At 52.0% G+C, this 26,590-nt stretch overlaps 1 protein-coding gene, 1 pseudogene and 2 gene segments (V, D, J or C); all 4 read left to right on the top strand.

Annotated features, from left to right (window-relative positions):
- Positions 1 to 6,992, top strand: part of LOC140619641 (immunoglobulin lambda-1 light chain-like) — a 222,599-nt gene extending 215,607 nt beyond the window's left edge. For all 3 annotated transcript variants that reach the window (XM_072803384.1, XM_072803385.1, XM_072803383.1), the window contains exons 4-5: positions 5,072 to 5,109; positions 6,534 to 6,992. In XM_072803384.1, the coding sequence (XP_072659485.1) occupies positions 5,072 to 5,109; positions 6,534 to 6,853 (358 nt within the window). In that variant the 3' untranslated portion in view covers positions 6,854 to 6,992. The remainder of the gene's footprint in view (positions 1 to 5,071; positions 5,110 to 6,533) is intronic.
- Positions 1 to 16,095, top strand: part of LOC140619639 (immunoglobulin lambda variable 4-3-like) — a 75,594-nt gene extending 59,499 nt beyond the window's left edge. The window contains 2 exon segments of the V gene segment in view: positions 14,174 to 14,209; positions 15,635 to 16,095. Coding sequence covers positions 14,174 to 14,209; positions 15,635 to 15,954 — 356 coding nt within the window.
- LOC140619643 (immunoglobulin lambda constant 1-like) lies at positions 1,106 to 2,959 on the top strand (annotated as a pseudogene).
- LOC140619080 (immunoglobulin lambda constant 7-like) lies at positions 8,267 to 10,253 on the top strand. The segment is given in 2 exon segments: positions 8,267 to 8,395; positions 9,793 to 10,253. Coding segments are annotated over 2 exon segments (426 nt in total).
- Positions 16,096 to 26,590: the final 10,495 nt, after the last annotated feature.

The following is a 26,590-nucleotide window of genomic DNA, read 5'->3' on the forward strand; positions in this document are numbered from 1 at the left end:
CCTGGGGGGCTCAATGACCCCAGACATCAGGTCCTCGGGACTCCACGCCCACCCCCAGGACTATGGCTCTGTCACGAGTGACCTGCAGTTTCAGGTCACAGACACACTCATTCCAGGGCCTGAGGCACACATGTCAACCTCTCAGAGGGGCAAGCCTTGCTCACTCTGCCAGTCCTCCCATCTCGAGATGTGACAGATGCCCTCTATGAGTCTCCAACTCCTCGGCAACATGGAGCTGCCTGCATCAGACCCACTGAGGGCCAAGACCATCGGTCCAGTGGGAGCCTCTTCATCTGGCTCCTGGGTACATGCACATGGTCCAAGGGGATCTCTAAGCTCCTGCTTTCTGATTGACAACATACCCTAGCTCATCATGTACCTAATCATCTTAGACCTGAAATGAGTCAGTGATGCCAGTTCCATTTGGTGGGAGGTGGTATTGAAGGTTCTTTGAAAGAAGCAGAGCAGCAGTCACACACCAGACCCTCCCCAACATGACACCAGATAGGAGATTGGCTGAGGCTGCTCCCAAGGTCATCTGGACACAGGCTGCAATGTCCTATAGCACAAGCCAAGGTTTTACTTAGTGCAACCCAACTAGGGCATTCCCAGGATAGGAAGCTGAGCCCTCTGGAGTGTGATTGGGGACATAGGAAGTTTCCAATGACCCATAAGCCCAGATCAACCTGCTTTTCCCTGTAAAGGAGGGTTTGGGATAGGAAAGGGACATGCTATGGCCTCACCTCATGGTCTCATCAAGTAATGGGGATTGCTCAAACATGCAGAGAAGGGATGTCCTGTTCATTTCCATGAAACCTAACTCCCAGTGACACAAGGGTCCTCCACCAACTCATTCCAATTCCCAAGAGGTAGCAGTACAAAGAGCAGAACAGATACCAACTTCCTTGGAAGAATTGCTTCCAAGAATTCTTTTGCTAAACATGTGGAGTCATTGATCTTGTCATCTGCTGGGGGTACAGGACATGTGCCCCCCTCAAGCTTTACTGACACCAGCCTGGAGCATTGCCCCCACTTCCTCCATCACAGCTGCAGGTGGGGGACTAGAGGGTGGGGCAGGGCCTCCCAAGGAAGGTTTTTGTATGAGACTGTAACATAGTGTATGGTATTCGGCAGAGGGACCCAGCTGACCATCCTCGGTGCATCTTCTCCCCACTTTCTTGTTCTCCCAGAGGTTTGGGCAATTTTCTCCTTTTATTTTTTCTTTTCCTGTCTTGTCTCAGCTGTGTTCATGCTTTGACGTGGGATCCCAGCCTCTGGGACCCTGACCTCTTTCCTCCCTATACAGATTTCCCTGCTTCCTTCTTTGGTCAAGAGCAGCTCCTCATCTCCAAACTGAGGGGCAGGGAATGTTTGTGTAGACCTAAAAACTCATCTTTCTGTCTGCCAGGGTCACGCTGGGTCCTAGATATGCTCTATTCTGTCCTCTCCTGTCTGGCATTCTGACGAACTACCCTTGCGTCTGGGAGTCACTAAGGGTCCCCCATTTAAAAGAGAAGAGGGAACAGGGAGGATTGAGAGGATTACCATGTAGCACCCTTGGATAGACCCAGCATCCTTAGGTCCAAGGGTGAGGACTGACAGGTCAGAAGTTCAGGACATGGCTCCAGAGCTCTGGGACTCAGGATCCAGGGCCAAGAATGTTACAGGTATGGAGGGCCTTCTCTGGGCCTCCTGGGGCTCCATGCAGTGTCCTGAACTGGCCTGGGGACTCAGGGAAATGTGCAAGAGGGAGGACGTTGCAGGGAAGAGAAAATACTGGAGACAGTATCATGAAATGACAGGATGTGAAAACAAGGGTGACTCCTGAGTCTCTATGAGATATACTTCTTGCCACAAACAAAGGCAGAATCTATGACATGAAGACTCTAGTGATGAGACCAATTTGGAGGATACAGAGGGAGAGGCTACCAAAACTTTGGAATAATAGAGACATTAGGACAGGCAGACAGACTCTGTATGATCAGCAAAGCTCCACTCTATCACAGACAGCCCAGAAGACACAGATCCAGGTAAAAATAGGCCCCTTGGGGCAAAGATCTTAACACTCTGAGCACAGCAGTGGCAGTCCAGAAATGTCCTCAGGATTATTCAGCAGGAGGTCATAGAGCTCACATCATTACCTGGGGGACAGACAGACAGACATGGAGCCCCAGGCAGACACAGAGTGTCAGCAGAAACAGAAACAAGAGTGAGATTTGGAGATCTGTGTGGGAGGGAAGGTTCCAGGAGAGTCTCAGCATGGACGGTGGCAGGTGTCCAACTCAAATGTGTCCAACTCAAATGTCCCAAGCACAAGTGGGGAGTTGTTTGAGGAACTGATTAAGCCACCCTCCCTGAATGCACCTGCGAACACAGGATGGGGACTGGGGCCCCAACTGAATGCTCAGGAACCTGAGCACAAACTAGTACCCCACACAAAGACGGAGGTCAAGGGACCCCATGTGGATGCTAAGACTCTGACTGCTTCCCCTTCCCCTCCCCACAGGTCAGCCCAAGGCCTCCCCCTCAGTCACACTCTTCCCACCCTCCTCTGAGGAGCTCGGCGCCAACAAGGCCACCCTGGTGTGCCTCATCAGCGACTTCTACCCCAGCGGCGTGACGGTGGCCTGGAAGGCAGACGGCAGCCCCGTCACCCAGGGCGTGGAGACCACCAAGCCCTCCAAGCAGAGCAACAACAAGTACGCGGCCAGCAGCTACCTGAGCCTGACAAGTGGAAATCTCACAGCAGCTTCAGCTGCCTGGTCACGCATGAGGGGAGCACCGTGGAGAAGAAGGTGGCCCCCGCAGAGTGCTCTTAGGTTCCCGATGCCCCCACCCACCTAAGGGGGCCCGGAGCCTCAGGACCTCCAGGAGGATCTTGCCTCCCATCTGGGTCATCCCAGCCATTCCCCTTAAACCCAGGCAACACTCAATAAAGTGTACTTTCTTCAATCAGAAATCATGTTCTCTTTTCCTTGAGCTTATCACTTTGTGTCCTCAACTCAACCATTTTTTGGGAGGAACGTCAGTCCTGGACTTTGAGGGAAGGACTCCAGAGGAGGGGTCCTCGTGAGATGCTAGGTTTACTCTCGACAGCCCTGGCAGGGAATACTCCAGAATAGGAAATACCATAAGGAGAACTGGATCATAGATCATCATCTCCAAAATCTCTGTGCTTTTTGTATTCCTGTGGACCACATGCCCTGCCAGGCATACTTGCCCTCACTGACCTTAAGGACTCATGGTTTCTTGGTTAATTGATGACCTTCTCTCTGGACCTGAGTTCTCAAGGCTGAAACTAGCCCCCCATTTAAAAAACTCCACCCTCTGTTCCTTAAGACTGCCATTTAGTGACATGGTTTCCATGGTTTCCTACCCCTGTCAACCTACCTCCTTAGCCTACACACAATGGACACTGTGTCCCTCACACAGAATGTCCCTGTCACACTGATTACAGGACCTCTGCCTTGACACTGGTCTCTCACAATCCCACTCCCAATGGTGAAACCTCATCCCAGTGTCTCTTTCTTCCCACTAATATTCATGTTCTCTGGGAGAAAGACAACAACTAGGTGCCTTGGCCGCCTCAAAGGCCAAGCAAACCCATGAGCCCACACCTTGTGCTACAGTGACATAACTGGAACACCTACATTAAAAATCAGGGATCAGTATCTGGGATAGGGCTGCTGACATGTTTCTCCACTGTTCATCCACTTAGTAGCCTAGCGTGGGATCTGAGCTATAACACCAACTCACACACAGTTACAGATGACTACAAGCCTACATGGGCACACATGGTGACTACAAATCACGGTTAGAATTTCAACCACCCGAATGGTGGGCTACTCTCAGAAATGATCAGGAAAAGCTAGAGGATGGGACTCTCAGAATCCCACGGTGGCACATGATCAAATACCTAGTCACGGCAGTCCCCATAGAGCCAGCCAGTCTCAAAGAGGTGGCCAGGGAGATTCTGATCCACCATGGAGTGAGACCGGAGACATGATGAACTCCTGACTGTGAAACTGACCACTAAATAACAGGTAGATCAGGGAGGACCTCAGGAGTGCTGACAGGGCATGGCACTGCCGCAAGAAAAACGGCTGCCAAGGCTGTCTGTCCCATATGTGTGAGCTGAAGATGATGTTCTCAAACCAGGATGCAGATGAGGATCTGAGCTTCTACGAGTTCACAATGTGAAGACCCAGTGCAGGAGCTGACTATGTGTCCAATATGGTGCGGTCACATAATACTAGTGATCCTTCCACTTTAGGGGACAAGTGTGAATCTCACTCAGTTCAAGGGGCCATCAGATGTGATATTTGAGCTCTGCGTGAATGTTCTGGAAGCAATGACTCCCCTCCACCCACATGAACTTCTCAGGATCCCTTCTCGGACCCTTGGCTAAGATCAGGTGTAGAACTGCTCAGGACCATCCAGCTGACATTCAGTCCACACACCCCTACAGCGTGACACCTCATTCGCCAGGCTCAGATGAGAAATAAACACTCACCATCCACTATACTTTCCAGACTAATAGGCAAGACAGGGATTCTGGAGCTCGGGACTCTAGAGTGAAATGAAAGGGCTGAGGGAAACATGATTCTCTTTCCAAACGCTTTCCATTCTCAACAAAACACCACACATCCTTCTGTGCTTGGATATGGTGGCATCCAGAACACACTCCACCAACCCAAGTCCACAAAGGGGCCACCGTTCCAACATCTCCGGGTGAAACGAGCCAGATCACCCCTTCCACAATGACATCCAGACACACACCAGGAGACACACAGCACAACCCTAAAGATGAATTTTGCTAGGAATTCTGATGCCATACCAAGACACCCCTGCAACCTCACACTGGGACTTGGGATGGAAGGAACATGAACCCTCCATGGAAATGAAATTCCTGGTCCTCAGTGGCTACGCCCTCATCACCCCACTCCCATTCAGCCTGACCAGCACCCGTGACAAGGAGGCTGCCCTTTGGGCCTCCCGAGAACCTGCAGGTGGCCTGGGTCAGGGGAGGAGGGGCTGACAGAGGGTTTGTGATCGAGGCTGTATCACAGTGTAGTGTGTTCGGCGGAGGCACCCATCTGACCGTCCTCGGTGAGTCTCCCCCTTTCTCTCCTCTTTCACCTCCGCACTACAATTTCTGACAATATTTGGCTCCTTTCAATCCTGATGCGGACTGAGGCTGAAGGTCTGTGGGTCTGTACTTTTGGTCCCCTTGCTCTGCTCCTCATTCCTCCATTGCTCCCACCTTGTCAGAGGTCCATTCGGTGCCTCAGGGAAGCAGCCCCTATTCTACACTCAGGCTTCCCTGGGGGTCGAGCTCTACCCCATGAGGGAAACTTCTCCCCTGGACTTGGGCATCTGTGACTCCCCACTCTGGGCCTTTGACTTCAAGAATCTGAGGGAAATGATGGTGAAGTATAGGAAGAGGGATACTCGAGCTGTAAGCAGGGCCATGGGATTATGGAAGGATTCTGGGGCCTGCCAAGGCGCTTGCTCTCTCTCTGCGTGTGGCGGGGATCCCAGCCAGAGTCTGTGTGAAGCTCAGGGAGGAGACACTAGGCATGGGGACTTAGAGACAAGGAAGGCAAAGTACAGCTCAGGGTCAAGAATAAGGTGAGGACTTCAGATAAGGGAGCCCAATGCGGTAGGACCATCCACCACCTAGGGGGAGAGAACACACACCAAGAATGGACCGTCACGCACCCAAGGAGGCCTCGAGACACTCAGGTAGCAGGGGTCCATCCCTACACAGCTCTCCGAGGCTTAAAAGCCAATGAGCAGAAATTTGGGTCAGGGGGGATGATAGGAACGCAGAACAGGGACATTGCCTACACAGCACTCAGAAATCCAAGGACAGACAGATGCACTAGGATAACTTCATGGGTCAGGGGACACCCTCAGATCAAACAAAATCCCAGCTGCATTTTGAAAATTCATTCATACAAATCCATTCTGTCTCCTGTACCTCCTGGACCGAGGCCCAGGACCTCATTGCGCTTACAACTTCAAGGGCTCTAGTGCGGGATTGGTAGGGAGGCGGGGAAGGCTGCTGTGAAGATGTGAGACAGTCTGGGGACGGGAAACCTATTGTTCACATGGTAAGAACAGAGCCCTGTCACCGAGAATGGCAGGCTCTAGGAAATCACGGGTAAGTGACACGGGTGTAGTCACATGGAGACCAATGGCCAAGGACACTCAGGTTCAGAAGGGAAACAGGATCTCAGGGCCCCTGTACCCCACCAGTACTGGGAGCACACTGGGTGGACACGAAGTATACGTGACGTGCAGACAGCCTAAGGACATGGGAGGGACCAGAAACTAGAGAATCTGGCACTCACATTCTCACCTCAGAAGGTGAGGGAACTAACTATCCATGGCTACCATTACCTCGGGGAATGAGGTCCACGGGAGGCCTGGGTCATGGATATGACACAGCTGTACCCCCACACCAAGAATGAGGCAGTTGCTGACACAACAAACATCTGCCTTGACCCGCTGTCCTTCCATCCCCACAGGTCAGCCCAAGGCCTCCCCCTCGGTCACACTCTTCCCGCCCTCCTCTGAGGAGCTCGGCGCCAACAAGGCCACCCTGGTGTGCCTCATCAGCGACTTCTACCCCAGTGGCGTGACGGTGGCCTGGAAGGCAGACGGCAGCCCCGTCACCCAGGGCGTGGAGACCACCAAGCCCTCCAAGCAGAGCAACAACAAGTACGCGGCCAGCAGCTACCTGAGCCTGACGCCTGACAAGTGGAAATCTCACAGCAGCTTCAGCTGCCTGGTCACACACGAGGGGAGCACCGTGGAGAAGAAGGTGGCCCCCGCAGAGTGCTCTTAGGTTCCCGACGCCCCTGCCCACCTAAGGGGGCCCGGAGCCTCAGGACCTCCAGGAGGATCTTGCCTCCTATCTGGGTCATCCCGCCCTTCTCCCCACACCCAGGCAGCACTCAATAAAGTGTTCTTTGTTCAATCAGAAATCTCGGTCTCTGCTCATCTGGATTTTAACTTTGTGTCCTGAACTCAACCATCTTCAGGGTGAACAGTGTTGCTGGTATAATGGGGAGGAGACAACCCCCCCCAACAGGTCTTTTAGGGTAGATCCCTTGGTCCATATTAGCAAGATAAAATTCCATACCGGGAAGAGGGAAACAGCCCTATCCAGGTTCCAAACATCCACACCTTATGTTCCCTATACTTGCAGGTCTCCTGTAGGCCATATCCCCTCCTAGCCCTATCTGGATTCATTGCCCTTGAGGTCTCTGGCTTCTTGCTGAGTGTCAAATCCCTCCAGACCTGGGACCTCTCCAATAAAGACTAGCCCACCTCCAGTGATGTGCCATTCTCCCTTCCCTGAAGGCTCTCACCCATGGCCAGGACTTCTCTGGGTTCCTATCCCATTTGGAAATTCCCACCAGCCCATCTTAGAGAATCGTCACTCTATCAGGGCCCCCAAACCCCTGTCTCCCTAAGAACCTTGCCCTGTTCCCCTTCTCCTGCCACACTCACTACAAGACACTCAGTCCCTGGAAGCTGGTCTTCCAGCTTCTGCCTGGGGGCTTCTGGGGGCCCCTCTTTCCACATGTGTCATGGAGGATCCAGTTGCACTCATCCCCTGGATGACAGAGACCCCTCAGAGTCAAGCACACAACTGACCCCATCAATAGCACTAAAGCTAAAATGCTCATGTATTTTCTGTGCGCCCACGAATCCAAGTCAAGACCCATTCTGATTCGTGCCATGGACCTATGTGTGAACTCATTCATTTCCTGGAAAGCTGAGAATGGACTCTGAGAGACAGGAAGACTGCACTGCTAGGAGCCAGCTCAGAATGTCGAGTCCTGGTGCTGTGTTCCGTAGACAGACTGGACACACACAACCACGATAAACTCATGTGCGCACACTAGTACACACTCATGCCTGTTCTAGCATACATAACCATGATGAGCATGTGTCTAGGACTGATCCTAGATTCCAGAGCCCTCCATGGGCCTCATCTCTGCAGAGGGCACAGGCCCCATCATATGTCTGTTGGAAACAGGACTCCCCCCCCAAAAAAAAAGGAAACAGGACTCTCATTTTCTCCAGGTGTCTATGGCAAGCTGAGTCATCGACAGAGCTCCAACCAGGAAACTACCTGGGATAGGATATGTCACTCAAACACTGAAGGAAATGAAAGGACAGGTGGGGAGGGGGCTGCACCCAAGAGCCCATGCGCCAGAACAGACCCCAAGAAGAGGAGGCTGGACTTTGAGCCTCCAAAGCAGCCAGCTGCACATGGGCCTGGGGCAGGGGAGGGGCTGCAGGGGTGACAGAGGGTTTGTGTTCAAGGCTGTATCACTGTGTTATGTGTTCGGCTCAGGAACCCAACTGACCGTCCTTGGTGAGTCTCCCCCTTTCCCTCTCTTTGGGGACCAGAGTGATATATTGGACATTTTCCTCTCCTTTCTTTCCTGACTGTGGCTGGGGTCTGAACCTCTCTGGGGCCCAGCACCTTCTCTGTTGGGTCACCCCCAAACCGCCTCACCCTGTTCTCTCTTCTCAGACTCTCCTGGTCAGGGCTGAACAGGACAGGAAGGTCCCAGAGACTCCTTCTGTTCGCCCTCACTCTGATCCTGAGTGGTCTCTAGGGGAGTCTCCCCGGACTCTGTAGTAGGGAGCCCACTCAGGTCTCCTGGATCCCATATATGGGGAATGAGGGACTGAAGAAGCACAGGACTGGGGGACTCGGGCTGGGGCAGCAAGGCCATGGGACATGGAAAAGGTGCTGGCAAAGCTCAACTGCCCAAGCATGTGTCACACTTCAGTCCTGTGCTCTCCGAGTTCTACGTGAGGTCTAGTGAGGGACTACTAGGGACTCTAGGCTGTGCAAGACATGAGGAGGACTCAGCAATGAACACAAGGACTAAAAAAGGATATCTTATGACAAGGTGGCTTCAGAGAGCAGGGTCCCTCTTTCTCTTCCAAGACAGGCAGGATCTCCTCAGACAGGATGGGGCTCGAGCCACTCAAGCCCCAAGAATTTCTCAACCCCATACAAATGCTGGAAGACAGATTTCTGAGCAGATGCTGGGGCATCTGGTGATAGGTGACCAACAGAGACAGGAATTGATCCTACCTCTGCCAGGTACTGCAGTGCTTGGACAGGCTGATCCCCAGGATAGGGTCCTGGGCAAAGGGACCCCTAAGAAAAGCCCCTGCTCCAGACACACCTCTTCCACTAACCCTCCACCGACTGTACTGGAATGCATCCCATGGCAGACTCTCTCTCCACCTCAGGCAGCCTCAGAGGATCTCTGTGAGGAAGTGGCCAGGGGTGCATTGATGGATTCAGGGGGAACATGGTCAAGAAAAGCCCACCCAAAAGGGATGAGACCCTAGGACCATGACAGACAGATGAGGTCTACATGAACAGACCCCAGACTTAGACCTAGCAAGACATGCACAGGACAGACAGATTCCACAGGGAAAGACCAAGTGTCCTGCTGATAAATCCACTAACAAGGGAACCCTTGGGGTATAAAGGTGAGTGATAGGTCATGTGACGATGGAGAGGGAGGACATGATAGGGAGGCCCAGATCTTCCAAAATTGTATATTCGGATGCTCCCCAACGGAAGGTGACTTATCCTAATGCCATAGGTGAACTGACCTCGAGGAACAAGGGCTGCCTGAGGCCCAAAACATGGACATGACACAGCTGTACCCCCACACCAGGACTCAGGTAGGTGCTGACACAACAACCATCTGCATTTGACCCACTGGCCTTCCATCCCCACAGGTCAGCCCAAGGCCTCCCCCTCGGTCACACTCTTCCCGCCCTCCTCTGAGGAGCTCGGCGCCAACAAGGCCACCCTGGTGTGCCTCATCAGCGACTTCTACCCCAGCGGTGTGACGGTGGCCTGGAAGGCAGACGGCAGCCCCGTCACCCAGGGCGTGGAGACCACCAAGCCCTCCAAGCAGAGCAACAACAAGTACGCGGCCAGCAGCTACCTGAGCCTGACGCCTGACAAGTGGAAATCTCACAGCAGCTTCAGCTGCCTGGTCACACACGAGGGGAGCACTGTGGAGAAGAAGGTGGCCCCCGCAGAGTGCTCTTAGGTTCCTGATGTCCCCCGCCCACCAAAGGGGGCTCAGAGCCTCAGGACCTCCAGGAGGATCTTGCCTCCCATCTGGGTCATCCCAGCCATTCCCCTTAAACCCAGGCAACATTCAATAAAGTGTTCTTTCTTCAATCAGAAATCATGTTCTCTTTTCCTTGAGCTTATCACTTTGTGTCCTCAACTCAACCACTTTTTGGGGGGAACGTCAGTCCTGGACTTTGAGGGAAGGACTCCACAGAAGGGGTCCTCGTGGGATGCGAGGTTTACTCTTGACAGCCCTGGCAGGGAATACTCCAGAATAGGAAATACCATAAGGAGAACTGGATTGTAGATCATCATCTCCAAAATCTCTGTGCTTTTTGTATTCCTGTGGACCACATGTCCTGCCAGGCATACTTCCCCTCACTGACCTTAGGGACTCATGGTTTCTTGGTTAATTGATGACCTTCTCTCTGCACCTGGGTTCTCAAGGCTGAAACTAGCCCCCCATTAAAAAAATCCCACCCTCTGTTCCTTAAGACTGCCATTCAGTGACATGGTTTCCATGGTTTCCTACCCCTGTCAACCTACCTCCTTAGCCTACACGAAAACGGAACTGCGCCCCTCACAAGGAATGTCCCTGTCACACTGATTACAGAACCTCTGCCTTGACACTGGTCTCTCACAATCCCACTCCCAATGGTGAAAATCTTCCCAGTGTCTCTTTCTTCGCACTAATATTCGTGTTCTCTGGGAGAAAGACAACAACTAGGTGCCTTGGCCGCCTCAAAGGCCAAGCAAACCCATGAGCCCACACCTTGTGCTACAGTGACATAACTGGAACATCTACATTAAAAATCAAGGGTCAGTATCTGGGATAGGGCTGCTGACATGTTTCTCCACTGTTCATCCACTTAGTAGCCTAGCGTGGGATCTGAGCTATAACACCAATTCACACACAGTTACAAATGACTACAAGCCTACATGGGCACACATGGTGACTACAAATCACGGTTAGAATTCCAACCACCCGAATGGTGGGCTACTCTCAGAAATGATCGGGAAAAGCTAGAGGATGGGACTCTCAGAATCCCACGGTGGCACATGAACAAATATCCAGTCACGACAGTCCCCGTAGAGCCAGCCAGTATCAAAGAGGTGGCCAGGGAGATTCCGATCCATGATGGAGTGAGACCGGAGACATGATGAACTCCTGACTGTGAAACTGACCACTAAATAACAAGTAGATCAGGGAGGACTGCAGGAGTGCTGACAGGGCATGGCACTGCCTCAAGAAAAAAGGATGCCAAGGCTGTCTGTCCCATATGTGTGAGCTCTGCAGGTGATGTCCCAAAACCAGGATTCAGATGAGAACCTGAACGTCCGTGTGGTCACAATGTGAAGACCCAGTGTAGGACTTGACTATGTGTCCAATGTGGTACCGTGACCCATTGCTACTGGCCCTTCCAGGTTGGGGACATGTGTTTTTTTTATTTTTTTAATTTATTTTTTATTGGTGTTCAATTTACTAACATACAGAATAACCCCCAGTGCCCGTCACCCATTCACTCCCACCCCCCGCCCTCCTCCCCTTCTACCACCCCTAGTTCGTTTCCCAGAGTTAGCAGTCTTTACGTTCTGTCTCCCTTTCTGATATTTCCCACACATTTCTTCTCCCTTCCCTTATATTCCCTTTCACTATTATTTATATTCCCCAAATGAATGAGAACATATAATGTTTGTCCTTCTCCGACTGACTTACTTCACTCAGCATAATACCCTCCAGTTCCATCCACGTTGAAGCAAATGGTGGGTATTTGTCATTTCTAATAGCTGAGTAATATTCCATTGTATACATAAACCACATCTTCTTTATCCATTCATCTTTCGTTGGACACCGAGGCTCCTTCCACAGTTTGGCTATTGTGGACATTGCTGCTATAAACATCGGGGTGCAGGTGTCCCGGCGTTTCATTGCATTTGTATCTTTGGGGTAAATCCCCAACAGTGCAATTGCTGGGTCGTAGGGCAGGTCTATTTATAACTCTTTGAGGAACCTCCACACAGTTTTCCAGAGTGGCTGCACCAGTTCACATTCCCACCAACAGTGTAAGAGGGTTCCCTTTTCTCCACGTCCTCTCCAACATTTGTTGTTTCCTGCCTTGTTAATTTGCCCCATTCTCACTGGTGTGAGGTGGTATCTCATTGTGGTTTTGATTTGTATTTCCCTGATGGCAAGTGATGCGGAGCATTTTATCATGTGCATGTTGGCCATGTCTATGTCTTCCTCTGTGAGATTTCTGTTCATGTCTTTTGCCCATTTCATGATTGGATTGTTTGTTTCTTTGGTGTTGAGTTTAATAAGTTCTTTATAGATCTTGGATACTAGCCCTTTATCTGATATGTCATTTGCAAATATCTTCTCCCATTTTGTAGGTGTTCATTTAGTTTTGTTGACTGTATCCTTTGCTGTGCAAAAGCTTCTTATCTTGATGAAGTCCCAATAGTTCATTTTTGCTTTTGTTTCTTTTGCCTTCGTGGATGTATCTTGCAAGAAGTTACTGTGGCCGAGTTCCAAAAGGGTGTTGCCTGTGTTCTCCTCTAGGATTTTGATGGAATCTTGTCTCACATTTAGAGCTTTCATCCATTTTGAGTTTATCTTTGTGTATGGTGCAAGAGAGTGGTCTAGTTTCATTCTTCTGCATGTGGATGTCCAATTTTCCCAGCACCATTTATTGAAGAGACTGTCTTTCTTCCAGTGGATAGTCTTTCCTCCTTTATCGAATATTAGTTGCCCATAAAGTTCAGGGTCCACTTCTGGGTTCTCTATTCTGTTCCACTGATCTATGTGTCTGTGTTTGTGCCAGTACCACACTGTCTTGATGACCACAGCTTTGTAGTACAACCTGAAATCTGGCATTGTGATGCCCCCATATATGGTTTTCTTTTTTAAAATTCCCCTGGCTATTCGGGGTCTTTTCTGATTCCACACAAATCTTAAAATAATTTGTTCTAACTCTCTGAAGGAAGTCCATGGTATTTTGATAGGGATTGCATTAAACGTGTATATTGCCCTGGGTAACATTGACATTTTCACAATATTAATTCTGCCAATCCATGAGCATAGAATATTTTTCCATCTCTTTGTGTCTTCCTCAATTTCTTTCAGAAGTGTTCTATAGTTTTGAGGGTATAGATCCTTTACATCTTTGGTTAGGTTTATTCCTAGGTATCTTATGCTTTTGGGTGCAATTGTAAATGGGATTAACTCCTTAATTTCTCGGGGACGTGTTAATCTCAATCAGTGCACGGGGCATCAGATGCCACAATTGAGCTCTGGGTGAATGTTCTGGATGCAATGACTCCCCTCCCCCCACATGAACCTTTCAGGATCGTTTTTCAGCCTTTTGTCTAAGGTCAGGTGTAGAACCGCTCAGGACCATCCCCCTGACATTCAGCCCACACTCACCTATAGTGCAACCTCATTCGCCAGGCTCCGGATGTGAAATAAACACTCACCATCCACTATACTTTCCAGACTAATAGGCAAGACAGGGATTCTGGAGCTCGAGACCCTAGAGTGAAAAAAAAAGGGCTGAGGGAAACATGATTCTCTTTCCAAATGCTTTCCATTCTCTAAAAACTCCAAACATCCTTCTGTGCTTGGATATGGTGGCATCCAGAACACACCCCACGAGTCAAAAGTCTACAAAGGGGCCGCCATTCCAACATCTTCGAGTGAAACAAGCCTGATCACCCCTTCCACAATGACATTCTGACACACACCAAGAGACACACAGCTCGACGCTAAAGATGTATTTTGTAGGAAATTGATGCCATACCCAGACGTCCCCTGCAACTTCTCCCTGGGACTCAGGATGGAAGGAACATGAACCCTCCATGGAAATGAAATTCCTGGACCCCAGTGGCTATGCCCTCATCACCCAACCCCCCTTCAACCCGACCAGTACCCGTGACAAGGGGGCTGCCCTTTGGGCCTCCCGAGCAGCTGCAGGTGGGCCTGGGTCAGGGGTGGAGGGGCTGACAGAGGGTTTGTGCTCGAGGCTGTGTCACAGTGTATTGTGTTCGGCGGAGGCACCCATCTGACCGTCCTCGGTGAGTCTCCCCCTTTCTCTCCTCTTTCGCCTCCACACTACAATTTCTGGCAATGTTTGTCTCCTTTCAATCCTGATGCGGGCTGAGGCTGAAGATCTGTGGGTCTGTTCTTTTGGTCGCCTTGCTCTGCCCCTCATTCGTCCACTGCTCCCACCATGTCAGAGGTCCATTCGGTGCCTCGGGGAAGCAGCCCCTGATCTACACTCAGGCTTCCCTGGGGGTCGAGCTCTACCCCATGAGGGAAACTTCTCCCCTGGACTTGGGCATCTGTGACTCCCCACTCTGGGCCTTTGACTTCAAGAATCTGAGGGAAATGATGGTGAAGTATAGGAAGAGGGATACTCGAGCTGTAAGCAGGGCCATGGGATTATGGAAGGATTCTGGGGCCTGCCAAGGCGCTTGCTCTCTCTCTGCGTGTGGTGGGGATCCTAGCCAGAGGCTGGGTGAAGCTCAGGGAGGAGACACTAGGCATGGGGACTTAGAGACAAGGAAGGCGAAGTACAGCTCAGGGTCAAGAATAAGGTGAGGACTTCAGATAAGGGAGCCCAGTGCGGTAGGACCATCCACCGCCTAGGGGGAGAGAACACACACCAAGAATAGACCGTCACGCACACAAGGCATCCTCGAGACACTCAGGTAGCAGGGGTCCATCCCTACACAGCTCTCCGAGGCTTAAAAGCCAATGAGCAGAAATTTGGATCAGGGGGGCAATTGGAACGCAGAACAGAGACATTGCCCACACAGCACTCAGAAATCCAAGGACAAACAGATGCACCAGGATAACTTCATGGATCAGAGGACAACCTCAGATCAAACACAATCCCAGCTGCATAATGAAAATTCATTCATGCAAATCCCTTTCGTCTCTGCACTTCCTGGAATCCAGGACCAGGAACTCATTGCACTTACAACCTCAGGGGCTCTAGTGCGGGGATAGATAGGGAGGCAGGGAAGGCTGCTGTGAAGGTGTGAGACAGTCTGGGGACAGGAAACCTACTGTTCACATGGTAAGAACAGAGCCCTGTCACGGAGAGAGGCAAGCTCTAGGAAATCACGGGTAAGTGACACGGGTGTAGTCACATGGATACCAATGGTCAAGGACACTCAGGTTCAGAAGGGAAACAGGATCTCAGGGCTCCTGTACCCCACCAGTACCGGGAGCACACTGGGTGGACACGAAGTATACGTGACGTGCAGACAGCCTAAGGACATGGAAGGGACCAGAAACTAGAGAATCTGGCACTCACATTCTCACCTCAGAAGGTGGGGGAGCTAACTACCAATGGCTGCCCTGAACGCGGGGAACGAGGTCCACAGGAGGCCTGAGCCGCGGACATGACACAGCTGAAGCCCCACACCAGGACTCAGGTAGGTGCTGACACAACAACCATCTGCATTTGACCCACTGGCCTTCCATCCCCACAGGTCAGCCCAAGGCCTCCCCTTCGGTCACACTCTTCCCGCCCTCCTCTGAGGAGCTTGGCGCCAACAAGGCCACCCTGGTGTGCCTCATCAGCGACTTCTACCCCAGCGGCGTGACAGTGGCCTGGAAGGCAGACGGCAGCCCCATCACCCAGGGTGTGGAGACCACCAAGCCCTCCAAGCAGAGCAACAACAAGTACGCGGCCAGCAGCTACCTGAGCCTGACGCCTGACAAGTGGAAATCTCACAGCAGCTTCAGCTGCCTGGTCACGCACGAGGGGAGCACCGTGGAGAAGAAGGTGGCCCCCGCAGAGTGCTCTTAGGTTCCTGATGTCCCCCGCCCACCAAAGGGGGCTCAGAGCCTCAGGACCTCCAGGAGGATCTTGCCTCCCATCTGGGTCATCCCAGCCTTTCCCCTTAAACCCAGGCAACATTCAATAAAGTGTTCTTTCTTCAATCAGAAATCATGTTCTCTTTTCCTTGAGCTTATCACTTTGTGTCCTCAACTCAACCATTTTTTGGGAGGAACGTCAGTCCTGGACTTTGAGGGAAGGACTACACAGAAGGGGTCCTCATGGGATGCGAGGTTTACTCTTGACAGCCCTGGCAGGGAATACTCCAGAATAGGAAATACCATAAGGAGAACTGGATCGTAGATCATCATCCCCAAAATCTCTGTGCTTTTTGTATTCCTGTGGACCACATGCCCTGCCAGGCATACTTGCCCTCACTGACCCTAGGGACTCATGGTTTCTTGGTTAATTGATGACCTTCTCTCTGCACCTGGGTTCTCAAGGCTGAAACTAGCCCCCCATTAAAAAAATCCCACCCTCTGTTCCTTAAGACTGCCATTCAGTGACATGGTTTCCATGGTTTCCTACCCCTGTCAACCTACCTCCTTAGCCTACACGAAAACGGAACTGCGCCCCTCACAAGGAATGTCCCTGTCACACTGATTACAGGACATCTGCCTTGACACTGGTCTCTCACAATCCCACTCCCAATGGTGAAAATCTTCCCAGTGTCTCTTTCTTCGCACTAATATTCGTGTTCTCTGGGAGAAAGACAACAACTAGGTGCCTTGGCCGCCTCAAAGGCCAAGCAAACCCATGAGCCCACACCTTGTGCTACAGTGACATAACTGGAACATCTACATTAAAAATCAAGGGTCAGTATCTGGGATAGGGCTGCTGACATGTTTCTCCACTGTTCATCCACTTAGTAGCCTAGCGTGGGATCTGAGCTATAACACCAATTCACACACAGTAACAAATGACTACAAGCCTACATGGGCACACATGGTGACTACAAATCACGGTTAGAATTCCAACCACCCGAATGGTGGGCTACTCTCAGAAATGATCGGGAAAAGCTGGAGGATGGGACTCTCAGAATCCCACGGTGGCACATGAACAAATATCCAGTCACGACAGTCCCCGTAGAGCCAGCCAGTATCAAAGAGGTGGCCAGGGAGATTCCGATCCATGATGGAGTGAGACCGGAGACATGATGAACTCCTGACTGTGAAACTGACCACTAAATAACAAGTAGATCAGGGAGGACTGCAGGAGTGCTGACAGGGCATGGCACTGCCTCAAGAAAAAAGGATGCCAAGGCTGTCTGTCCCATATGTGTGAGCTCTGCAGGTGATGTCCCAAAACCAGGATGCGGATGAGGACCTGAGTGTCTGCGAGTTTACAATGTGAAGACCCAGTGTCGAGCTGACTATGTGTCTAATACTGTGGGGCCACCCAATACTAGTGATCCTTCCAGTTTTGGGGACAAGTGTGAATCTCACTCAGTTCAAGGGGCTATCAGATACGACATTTGAGTTCTGTGTGAATGTTCTGGAAGCAATGATGCCCCTCCACCCACATGAACCTCTCAGATTCGCATCTCAGCCCTGTCGCTAAGATCAGGTGTATAACCGGGATCCCTGGGTGGCGCAGGGGTTTGGCGCCTGTCTTTGGCCCAGGGCGCGATCCTGGAGACCCGGGATCGAATCCCACGTCGGGCTCCCGGTGCATGGAGCCTGCTTCTCCCTCTGCCTGTGTCTCTGCCTCTCTCTCTTTCTCTCTGTGACTATCATAAATAAATAAACATTTAAAAAAATTAAAAAAAAAAGATCAGGTGTATAACCCCTCAGGACCATCCAGCAGACATTCAGCCCACACACCCCTACAGCAAGACACCTCATTCACCAGGCTCAGGATGAGAAATAAACACTCACCATCCACTATACTTTCCAGACTAAAAGGCAAGACAGGGATTCTGGAGCTCGGGACACTAGAGTGAAATGAAAGGTCTGATGGAAACATGATTCTCTTTCCAAACGCTTTCCATTCTCGACAAAACACCACACATCCTTCTGTGCTTGGATATGGTGGCATCCAGAACACACCCCACCAGTTGAAAGTCTTCAAAGGGCCCGGGCTCCCATTCCAACATCTCCAGGGGAAACAAGCCTGATCACCCCTTCCACAATGACATCCTGACACACACAAGAGACACACAACTTGAACCTAAAGATGCATTTTGCTAGGAAATTGATGCCATAACCAGACCCTCTACCTGGGCCTCAGGATAGAAGGAACATGAACCCTCCATGGAAATGAAATTCCTGGTCCCCAGTGGCTACGCCCTCATCACCCTGCCCCCATTCAGCCCGACCAGCACCCGTGACAAGGAGGCTGCCCCTTGGGCCTCCCAAGCAGCTGCACGTGGGCCTGGGTCAGGGGTGGAGGGGCTGACAGAGGGTTTGTGCTCGAGGCTGTGTCATAGTGTGGTGTGTTCGGCGGAGGCACCCACCTGACCGTCCTCGGTGAGTCTCCCCCTTTCTCTCCTCTTTCGCCTCCACACTACAATTTCTGGCAATGTTTGTCTCCTTTCAATCCTGATGAGGGCTGAGGCTGAAGGTCTGTGGGTCTGTTCTTTTGGTCGCCTTGCTCTGCCCCTCATTCTTCCACTGCTCCCACCATGTCAGAGGTCCATTCGGTGCCTCGGGGAAGCAGCCCCTGATCTACACTCAGGCTTCCCTGGGGGTCGAGCTCTCTCCCCATGAGGGAAACTTCTCCCCTGGACTTGAGCATGTGTAACTCCCCACTCTGGGTCTTTGACTTCAAGAATCTGAGGGAAAAAAAATCTGAGGGAAATCATGGTGAAGGATAGGAAGAGGGATACTTAAGCTGTAAGCAGGGCCATGGGATTATGGAAGGATTCTGGGGCCTGCCTAGGCGCTTGCTCTCTCTCTGCGTGTGGCGGGGATCCCAGCCAGCGGGCTGTGTGAAGCTCAGGGAGGAGACACTAGGCATGGGGACTTAGAGACAAGGAAGGCAAAGTACAGCTCAGGGTCAAGAATAAGGTGAGGACTTCAGATAAGGGAGCCCAATGCGGTAGGACCATCCACCGCCTAGGGGGAGAGAACACACACCAAGAATGGACCCTCACGCACCCAAGGCGGCCTCGCGACACTCAGGTAGCAGGGGTCCATCCCTACACAGCTCTCCGAGGCTTAAAAGCCAATGAGCAGAAATTTGGGCCAGGGGGGATAATAGGAACGCAGAACAGGGACATTGCCTACACAGCACTCAGAAATCCAAGGACAGACAGATGCACTAGGATAACTTCATGGGTCAGGGGACACCCTCAGATCAAACACAATCCCAGCTGCATAATGAAAATTCATTCATACAAATCCATTCAGTCTCCTGCACCTCCTGGAATCCAGGCACTCATTGCACTTACAACCTCAGGGGCTCTAGTGGGGGATAGGTAGGGAGGCAGGGAAGGCTGCTGTGAAGGTGTGAGACAGTCTGGGGACAGGAAACCTACTGTTCACATGGTAAGAACAGAGTCCTGTCACCGAGAGAGGCAAGCTCTAGGAAATCACGGGTAAGTGACACGGGTGTAGTCACATGGATACCAATGGTCAAGGACACTCAGGTTCAGAAGGGAAACAGGATCTCAGGGCCCCTGTACCCCACCAGTACCGGGAGCACACTGGGTGGACACGAAGGATACGTGACATGCAGACAGCCTAAGGACATGGAAGGGACCAGAAACTAGAGAATCTGGCACTCACATTCTTACCTCAGAAGGTGAGTGAGCTAACTACCAATGGCTGCCCTGAACGCGGGGAACGAGGTCCACAGGAGGCCCGAGCCGCGAACATGACACAGCTGAAGCCCCACACCAGGACTCAGGTAGGTGCTGACACAACAACCATCTGCATTTGACCCACTGGCCTTCCATCCCCACAGGTCAGCCCAAGGCCTCCCCCTCGGTCACACTCTTCCCGCCCTCCTCTGAGGAGCTTGGCGCCAACAAGGCCACCCTGGTGTGCCTCATCAGTGACTTCTACCCCAGCGGCGTGACAGTGGCCTGGAAGGCAGACGGCAGCCCCATCACCCAGGGTGTGGAGACCACCAAGCCCTCCAAGCAGAGCAACAACAAGTACGCGGCCAGCAGCTACCTGAGCCTGACGCCTGACAAGTGGAAATCTCACAGCAGCTTCAGCTGCCTGGTCACGCACGAGGGGAGCACCGTGGAGAAGAAGGTGGCCCCCGCAGAGTGCTCTTAGGTTCCCGACGGCCCCGCCCACCTAAGGGGGCCCGGAGCCTCAGGACCTCCAGGAGGATCTTGCCTCCCATCTGGGTCATCCCAGCCTTTCCCCTTGAACCCAGGCAACACTCAATAAAGTGTTCTTTGTTCAATCAGAAATAATGCTCTCTTTTCATTTGGTTTATCATTTTGTGTCCTCAGCTCAACCATTTTTACATCGAACCTCATTTCTAGACTTTGAGGGAAGGACTCTACAGGAGGGTCTTCAGGTGTTGGTGGTTTCACTCTCACCATAACTGGCAGACAATATTCAATAATAAGAATTATAACAAGGACAACCTAGATAGAAAACTCACCAGCACAAGGCTCTATGTTTCCTTTTAATGTGGACCACCTACCCTGCCAATCATATCTACCCTCCCTGACCTGGGGCCCCCACCGCTTCTGGAAATATTTCTGAGCTTCTCCCTGGACCTGAGCTTTCAACCACAAAAACCAGGCCCCCTCTAAAGATGCCCAGCCTCCTTTCCTTAAGTCACCCTCTCAGTGACATATTTTCCCTGGGTTCCAACCCCTATCCCCTTCCTCATAATCACACAGTCAAGCATCCTCCCCTTTCCCTAGAGGACACCTTATCTTTGCTCCAGAGGGACACTGTGCCACCTCCCACAGAATTTCCTTATCACATTCACTATAAACCTTTTGCATGGATGCTGTTCTCTACAATACCACTCTCTCCGATGCAACCTCGTCCCAGTGTCTCTTTCTTCACACTAGTATTCATTTCTCTCAGAGACCAACACCATCTATGTGCCCTAGGATCCATCAAAGGCCAAGCATACCCCTTAGCCCACACCTGATGCTGGGGTGACATACCTGAGCACCTACATTATAAATCAAGGATCTGTATCTGAGATGGAGCTGCTGACATGTCTCTCAACTGATTCATCAACCTAGGAGACTAGTGTGACACCTGAGCTATAACACCAACTCACACACACAGGTATATGCATACAAACAGACATGCATACACATGATGATCACAAAGGCTCTGTTAGATTTCCAAATACTGTCATTGTGGGGATCTCTCAGGAGTGAACATGAAGAGCTGCAGGATGGGTCTACACAGAATCCCAGGGTGGGACATGAACAAAGTCCCCTTTGGTCAGCCAGTGACTAATAGGTGTAGGGAGATTCCAGTCCAGGATGAAGTAAGACAAGACACATGGCAAACTCCTAAGAGTGAGTCTGGACAGGAAGTAACAGGCAGATCAGAGAGCTCAGCAAAAGCTCTAACACAGAGTACCACTGTGTTACAGAAAGGAGGAGTCCAGGCCTGTGTGTCCCCTGTGTGAGCAAAGCAGGTGCCGACATCAGGCTTGGATGCAGGAGAAGCTCTGGGTGTCAGGAGCCTTCATATAATGAAGGTCCAGTAGTAGAAATTAAGTGAAGATCCATTCCAGGGATACACTGTGTCCTGCATGGTTGGGACACCCTGTGCTAGACATGATTCCAGTTTGTGGGACCTGTGTGAACAGAGTCAGTCCAGTGGCCCTCAGACTCCCACACTTGACCTCCTGGCAAAAGAGATAGAAGTGGTGACTGCCCCCTTGCTGCCAGGCTGCCAGGTCTATCAGGCTGATATTCAGCCCACACACCTACAGGGTGACACCTGCCCTCACACAGCTCAGAAAGGGGAGTCACCATCCACTTTTCCTTCCAGAAGATCCATCCAAAGGCAGGGATTTGGGAGCTCAGGGCCTTCTGTAGGGATCTATCTTTTTGGGAGAAATGGGATTCCTCCTAGCCATGTTTCATTCCTGATCCTCAACCCTCAAAGCCTTCTTCTATGTTGAGGATGGGGTGACATCCAGGACACTCTCCACCAGTCCTAAGTCTACAAAGGGGTCCCAGTTCCAATAACTCTGGGTAAAACAGGCCTGTTCACCCCTTTCACATAGACATCTCACCACACACTGAGGAGACACACAGCTCCTCCCTAACGATGGACTTACCTGGGAATATCAATGCCATAGCCAGTCATCCTCTGCAACCCCTCCCCAGGACTGAGGATGGATGGAATCTGAACCTTCCATAGAAATGAAATTCCTGATCTCCAGAGGCTAACCCCTGACACATCACCCATCTGCCTGACCAGTACCCGTGACAAGGAGGCTGCCCTTTGGGCCTCCCGAGCAGCTGCAGGTGGGCCTGGGTCAGGGGTGGAGGGGCTGACAGAGGGTTTGTGCTCGAGGCTGTGTCACAGTGTGGTGTGTTCGGCGGAGGCACCCACCTGACCGTCCTCGGTGAGTCTCCCCCTTTCTCTCCTCTTTCGCCTCCACACTACAATTTCTGGCAATGTTTGTCTCCTTTCAATCCTGATGCAGGATGAGGCTGAAGGTCTCTGGGTCTGTGCCTTTGGTCCCCTTTGTCTGCTTCTCATGCTTCCACTGGTTCCACCTTTCAGATATCTCTTTGGACGTTTGGGGGACCAAACCCAGAACCCATCCTGATCTACACTCAGGCCTCCCTGAGTGTTGAGCTCTCTCTCCACTAGGGAAACTTCTCCTCTGGAGTTGGGGATGGTCCTCTCCACACTCAGGGTGTCTGGGCCCCAGAAGTTGAAGAGAATGAGGAACAAAGGATGAGAGAGAGTGAGGCCCGGGCTACCTACGGGGCTATAGGATGAGGGAAGGATTGTGGGGGCTTCTCAGGCTCTGGTCTCTATCTCTGGTGAGGCTCCCAGGCAGAAGGCTGTGTGAAGCCCAGTGAGGAGAGCCTCGGCATGGGGACTTGGAGACAAGAAGGGGGAAGAAGGACAAGGGGTCAAAGATGATGTGAGGACTTCAGAGGAGAAGGGAGCCGAGGGTGCTGGGGCCATCCACCTCCACAAGACACTAGAGACCTAGATAGATGCTCACCCACCCGAGTGGGCCTCAGGGAACTCAGGCAACAGAGATCCATCCTTTCACAGCCCACCTCAGCTGGAAAGCCCCCTGAGCAGATATTTAGCTCCTGGATCTGTGGTAGTGTCAGGTTGCTGGGATAGTGCTTGCCAGACACTCAGAAATTATAGCATAGACAGACTTCCCCGTAGAACTGCACAGAACAGCAAGACCGCTCAGATCAGACGCAGAGCCAGGCACAGATTGAAAATTCATCCAGCACAAAGCTCGTCCATCTGCTGGACTCCATGATACCCAGGAAGAGGAACTCACAGCCCCTATCCCTTCAGCATCCCTAGAGGGTTATCTATAGGTTGGTGGGAGAGCCGCTGTGAAGGTGTGAGGTGGCCTAGGGGCATAAATCTACTTCTTAAATGGGTAACAGAGCCCTGTAGCCAGGTTGGACCAGCTCAAGAATATCCCAAGTAAGTGGCATGTCACATTGAGGCCATGTCCAGGTTCTCGGGGCCATGGACTGCAGGTCTCAGGGGAAGACTGGGAGAGTTAGAAGGATATGTGACCTGGAGAGCCTCAGGCCATGGAGAGGCCCAGAAACTAGAGAATCTGGCAATAAGATTCTCCCCCAAAAGAAAGTGAGTGAGCCTACCCATGGCTGACGTGACCTCCAGGAGCAAGGGCCACTTGAGGCCCAAGCCATGGAAAAGAAACAGCTGTACCCCCACATCAAGACTGAGGTAAAAACCGATGGAATGAACATCTGCCTTTGACGCGCTGGCCTTCCATCCCCACAGGTCAGCCCAAGGCCTCCCCCTCGGTCACACTCTTCCCGCCCTCCTCTGAGGAGCTCGGCGCCAACAAGGCCACCCTGGTGTGCCTCATCAGCGACTTCTACCCCAGCGGCGTGACGGTGGCCTGGAAGGCAGACGGCAGCCCCGTCACCCAGGGCGTGGAGACCACCAAGCCCTCCAAGCAGAGCAACAACAAGTACGCGGCCAGCAGCTACCTGAGCCTGACGCCTGACAAGTGGAAATCTCACAGCAGCTTCAGCTGCCTGGTCACGCACGAGGGGAGCACCGTGGAGAAGAAGGTGGCCCCCGCAGAGTGCTCTTAGGTTCCCGACGGCCCCGCCCACCTAAGGGGGCCCGGAGCCTCAGGACCTCCAGGAGGATCTTGCCTCCCATCTGGGTCATCCCGCCCTTCTCCCCGCACCCAGGCAGCACTCAATAAAGTGTTCTTTGTTCAATCAGAAATCGCGCTGTCTGCTCATTGGGATTAACCCTTTGTGTCTGATCTCAACTATCTTTAAGCGTGAATATCATTCCTTTGACTGTGTACAAAGGCGCCAGCAGAAGGCATTCTCATGTTTTTGTGGGGGATTAATTGGCCAAGAATTGCAGGAGAATTTTCCCGAACAGTATACACCAATAGCAAAACAAGATTAAAGACTCTCCTCCACAATAGGTCGGTGCATTCTTTTCTTTGTGTGGACCATGTGCCCGGCCAGTCATAGCTGCCTTCATTGACCTTAGGTCCCCATAGCTTCTGGAATATGTGCTGATCTCCTCCCTGGACCTGGGCTTTCAACAGCTGGAAGTAGCCCTCCTCTTAAGATGTCTATTGAGGTCCCCTCTCAGTAACATTTTTCCCTGGATTCCTACTCCATGTGGACCTTCCCCATCTTCACAGCCTAGAACATCCTCGCTTTTTAGGGGACCCTCCTTGCCAGATTCCCTAGGGACACTGTTTGTGCCCCCTCCCACAGACTGTCCCTGTCACACTCACTACAAGACCCTCTGCCTGGACCCTGGTAGCTCACACTCACATTCCCACTGGTGGCACCCCCTCCCAGTGTCTCTTGCTTCCCACTAGTATTGATGTTCCAATGGGAGATCGATACCACCTATGTTTTCTAGGACCCCTCAGATCAGGCCAACCCACGGTCCACCCCTTGTGCTGGCTTGACCTGCCTGGGCCTCTGTGTTAGAAATCCAGGATCAGATTCAGGGAAGGAGCTGCTGACAAGTCTCTCAACCGACTCATCTGCCTAGGAACCTAGTGTGAGATCTGAGCTGTAAGGCACATACATACACACACAGGTACAAAGGAATACAAACAATATGCACACACATGATGATCACAAACACACTGGTCCATTTCCAAACACTGCTAAGGTAGGCATCCCTCAGGAAGGTTCAGGAAGACCTGGAGGATGGGTCTACACAGAGTCCCAGCGTGGGACATGAGCAAAGAAAACCCAGTCACTGCAGTCCCCATAGAGCCATCCAGTGACAAATAGGGAGGCCAGGGAGATTCTGGTCCAGGATGGAGTGAGACAGGAGACATGATGAGCTCCTGGGAGTGAGTCTGGACAGGAAGTAGCAGACAGATCAGGGAGGACAGCAGGACTACTGACTGGCGGGCCACTGTGTCACAGAAAGGATACCAGGCCTGTATGTACCTTGTGTGAGCTCATCAGGTGACATCCCCAGGCCATGATGCAGGCAGAGACCTGGGTGTCATAACACCCTCACAACATGAAGGTCACTTGTAAGAGTACAGTATGTGTCCTGCCTGGTGGGGCCACCGTGTGCAAATGATGCTTCCTGTACATGAGGGATGTGGGATTCTGAGGTGGTGAAAGTGTCTGTCAGACTCTCACACTTGGACTCAGGGCAAAACTTCTGGAAGCAGTGACCGCCCCTCCACCCACCTGGGGCCTGGCGGGTCTATCCAGCTGACAAGAGCCCACATACCTACACTCCTCCAGGTGACACCTGCCCTCCTCCAACTCATTATGGAGACTAAACACTCACCATCTACTATACCTTCCACAAGATCCTGCCAAAGGAAGGGTGCTGGAGCTTAGGGCCTGTGGAGAGATCTATCTGCTTGGGAGAAACAGGATTCTCCTCCCATCCAGTTCCCATTCCTGACCCCAAACCCCGTCAGACTCCTGTGCTGTAGATGTGGTGGCATTCAGGACACTCCCCACCAGTCCCAAGCCTGCAAAGGGGTCCCAGCTCCATCATATCCCTGTGCGAAACAGGCCTGCTCACCCCTTCCACAATGACATACTGACACACACTGAGGAGACACACAGCTCCTCCCTAACGATGGACTTAGCTGGGAATATCGATGACATACCCAGACATCCTCTGCAACCCCTCCCCAGGACTGAGGATGGATGGAATCTGAACCTTCCATGGAAATGAAATTCCTGGTCTCCAGGGGCAACCTCCTCACCACACACCCCCATCTGCCCAACCAGCACCCGTGACAAGGAGGCTGCCCTTTGGGCCTCCCGAGCAGCTGCAGGTGGGCCTGGGTCAGGGGTGGAGGGGCTGACAGAGGGTTTATGTTCGAGGCTGTGTCACAGTGTGCTGTGTTCGGCGGAGGCACCCACCTGACCGTCCTCGGTGAGTCTACCCCTTTCTCGCCTCCTTGGCTCCCACTCTACAATTTCAGGTGATGCTTCTCTCCTTTCCAACTTGAT

The sequence above is a fragment of the Canis lupus genome, chromosome 27 (genome assembly GCF_048164855.1).
Source record: "Canis lupus baileyi chromosome 27, mCanLup2.hap1, whole genome shotgun sequence".
Classification (NCBI taxonomy): domain Eukaryota; kingdom Metazoa; phylum Chordata; class Mammalia; order Carnivora; family Canidae; genus Canis; species Canis lupus.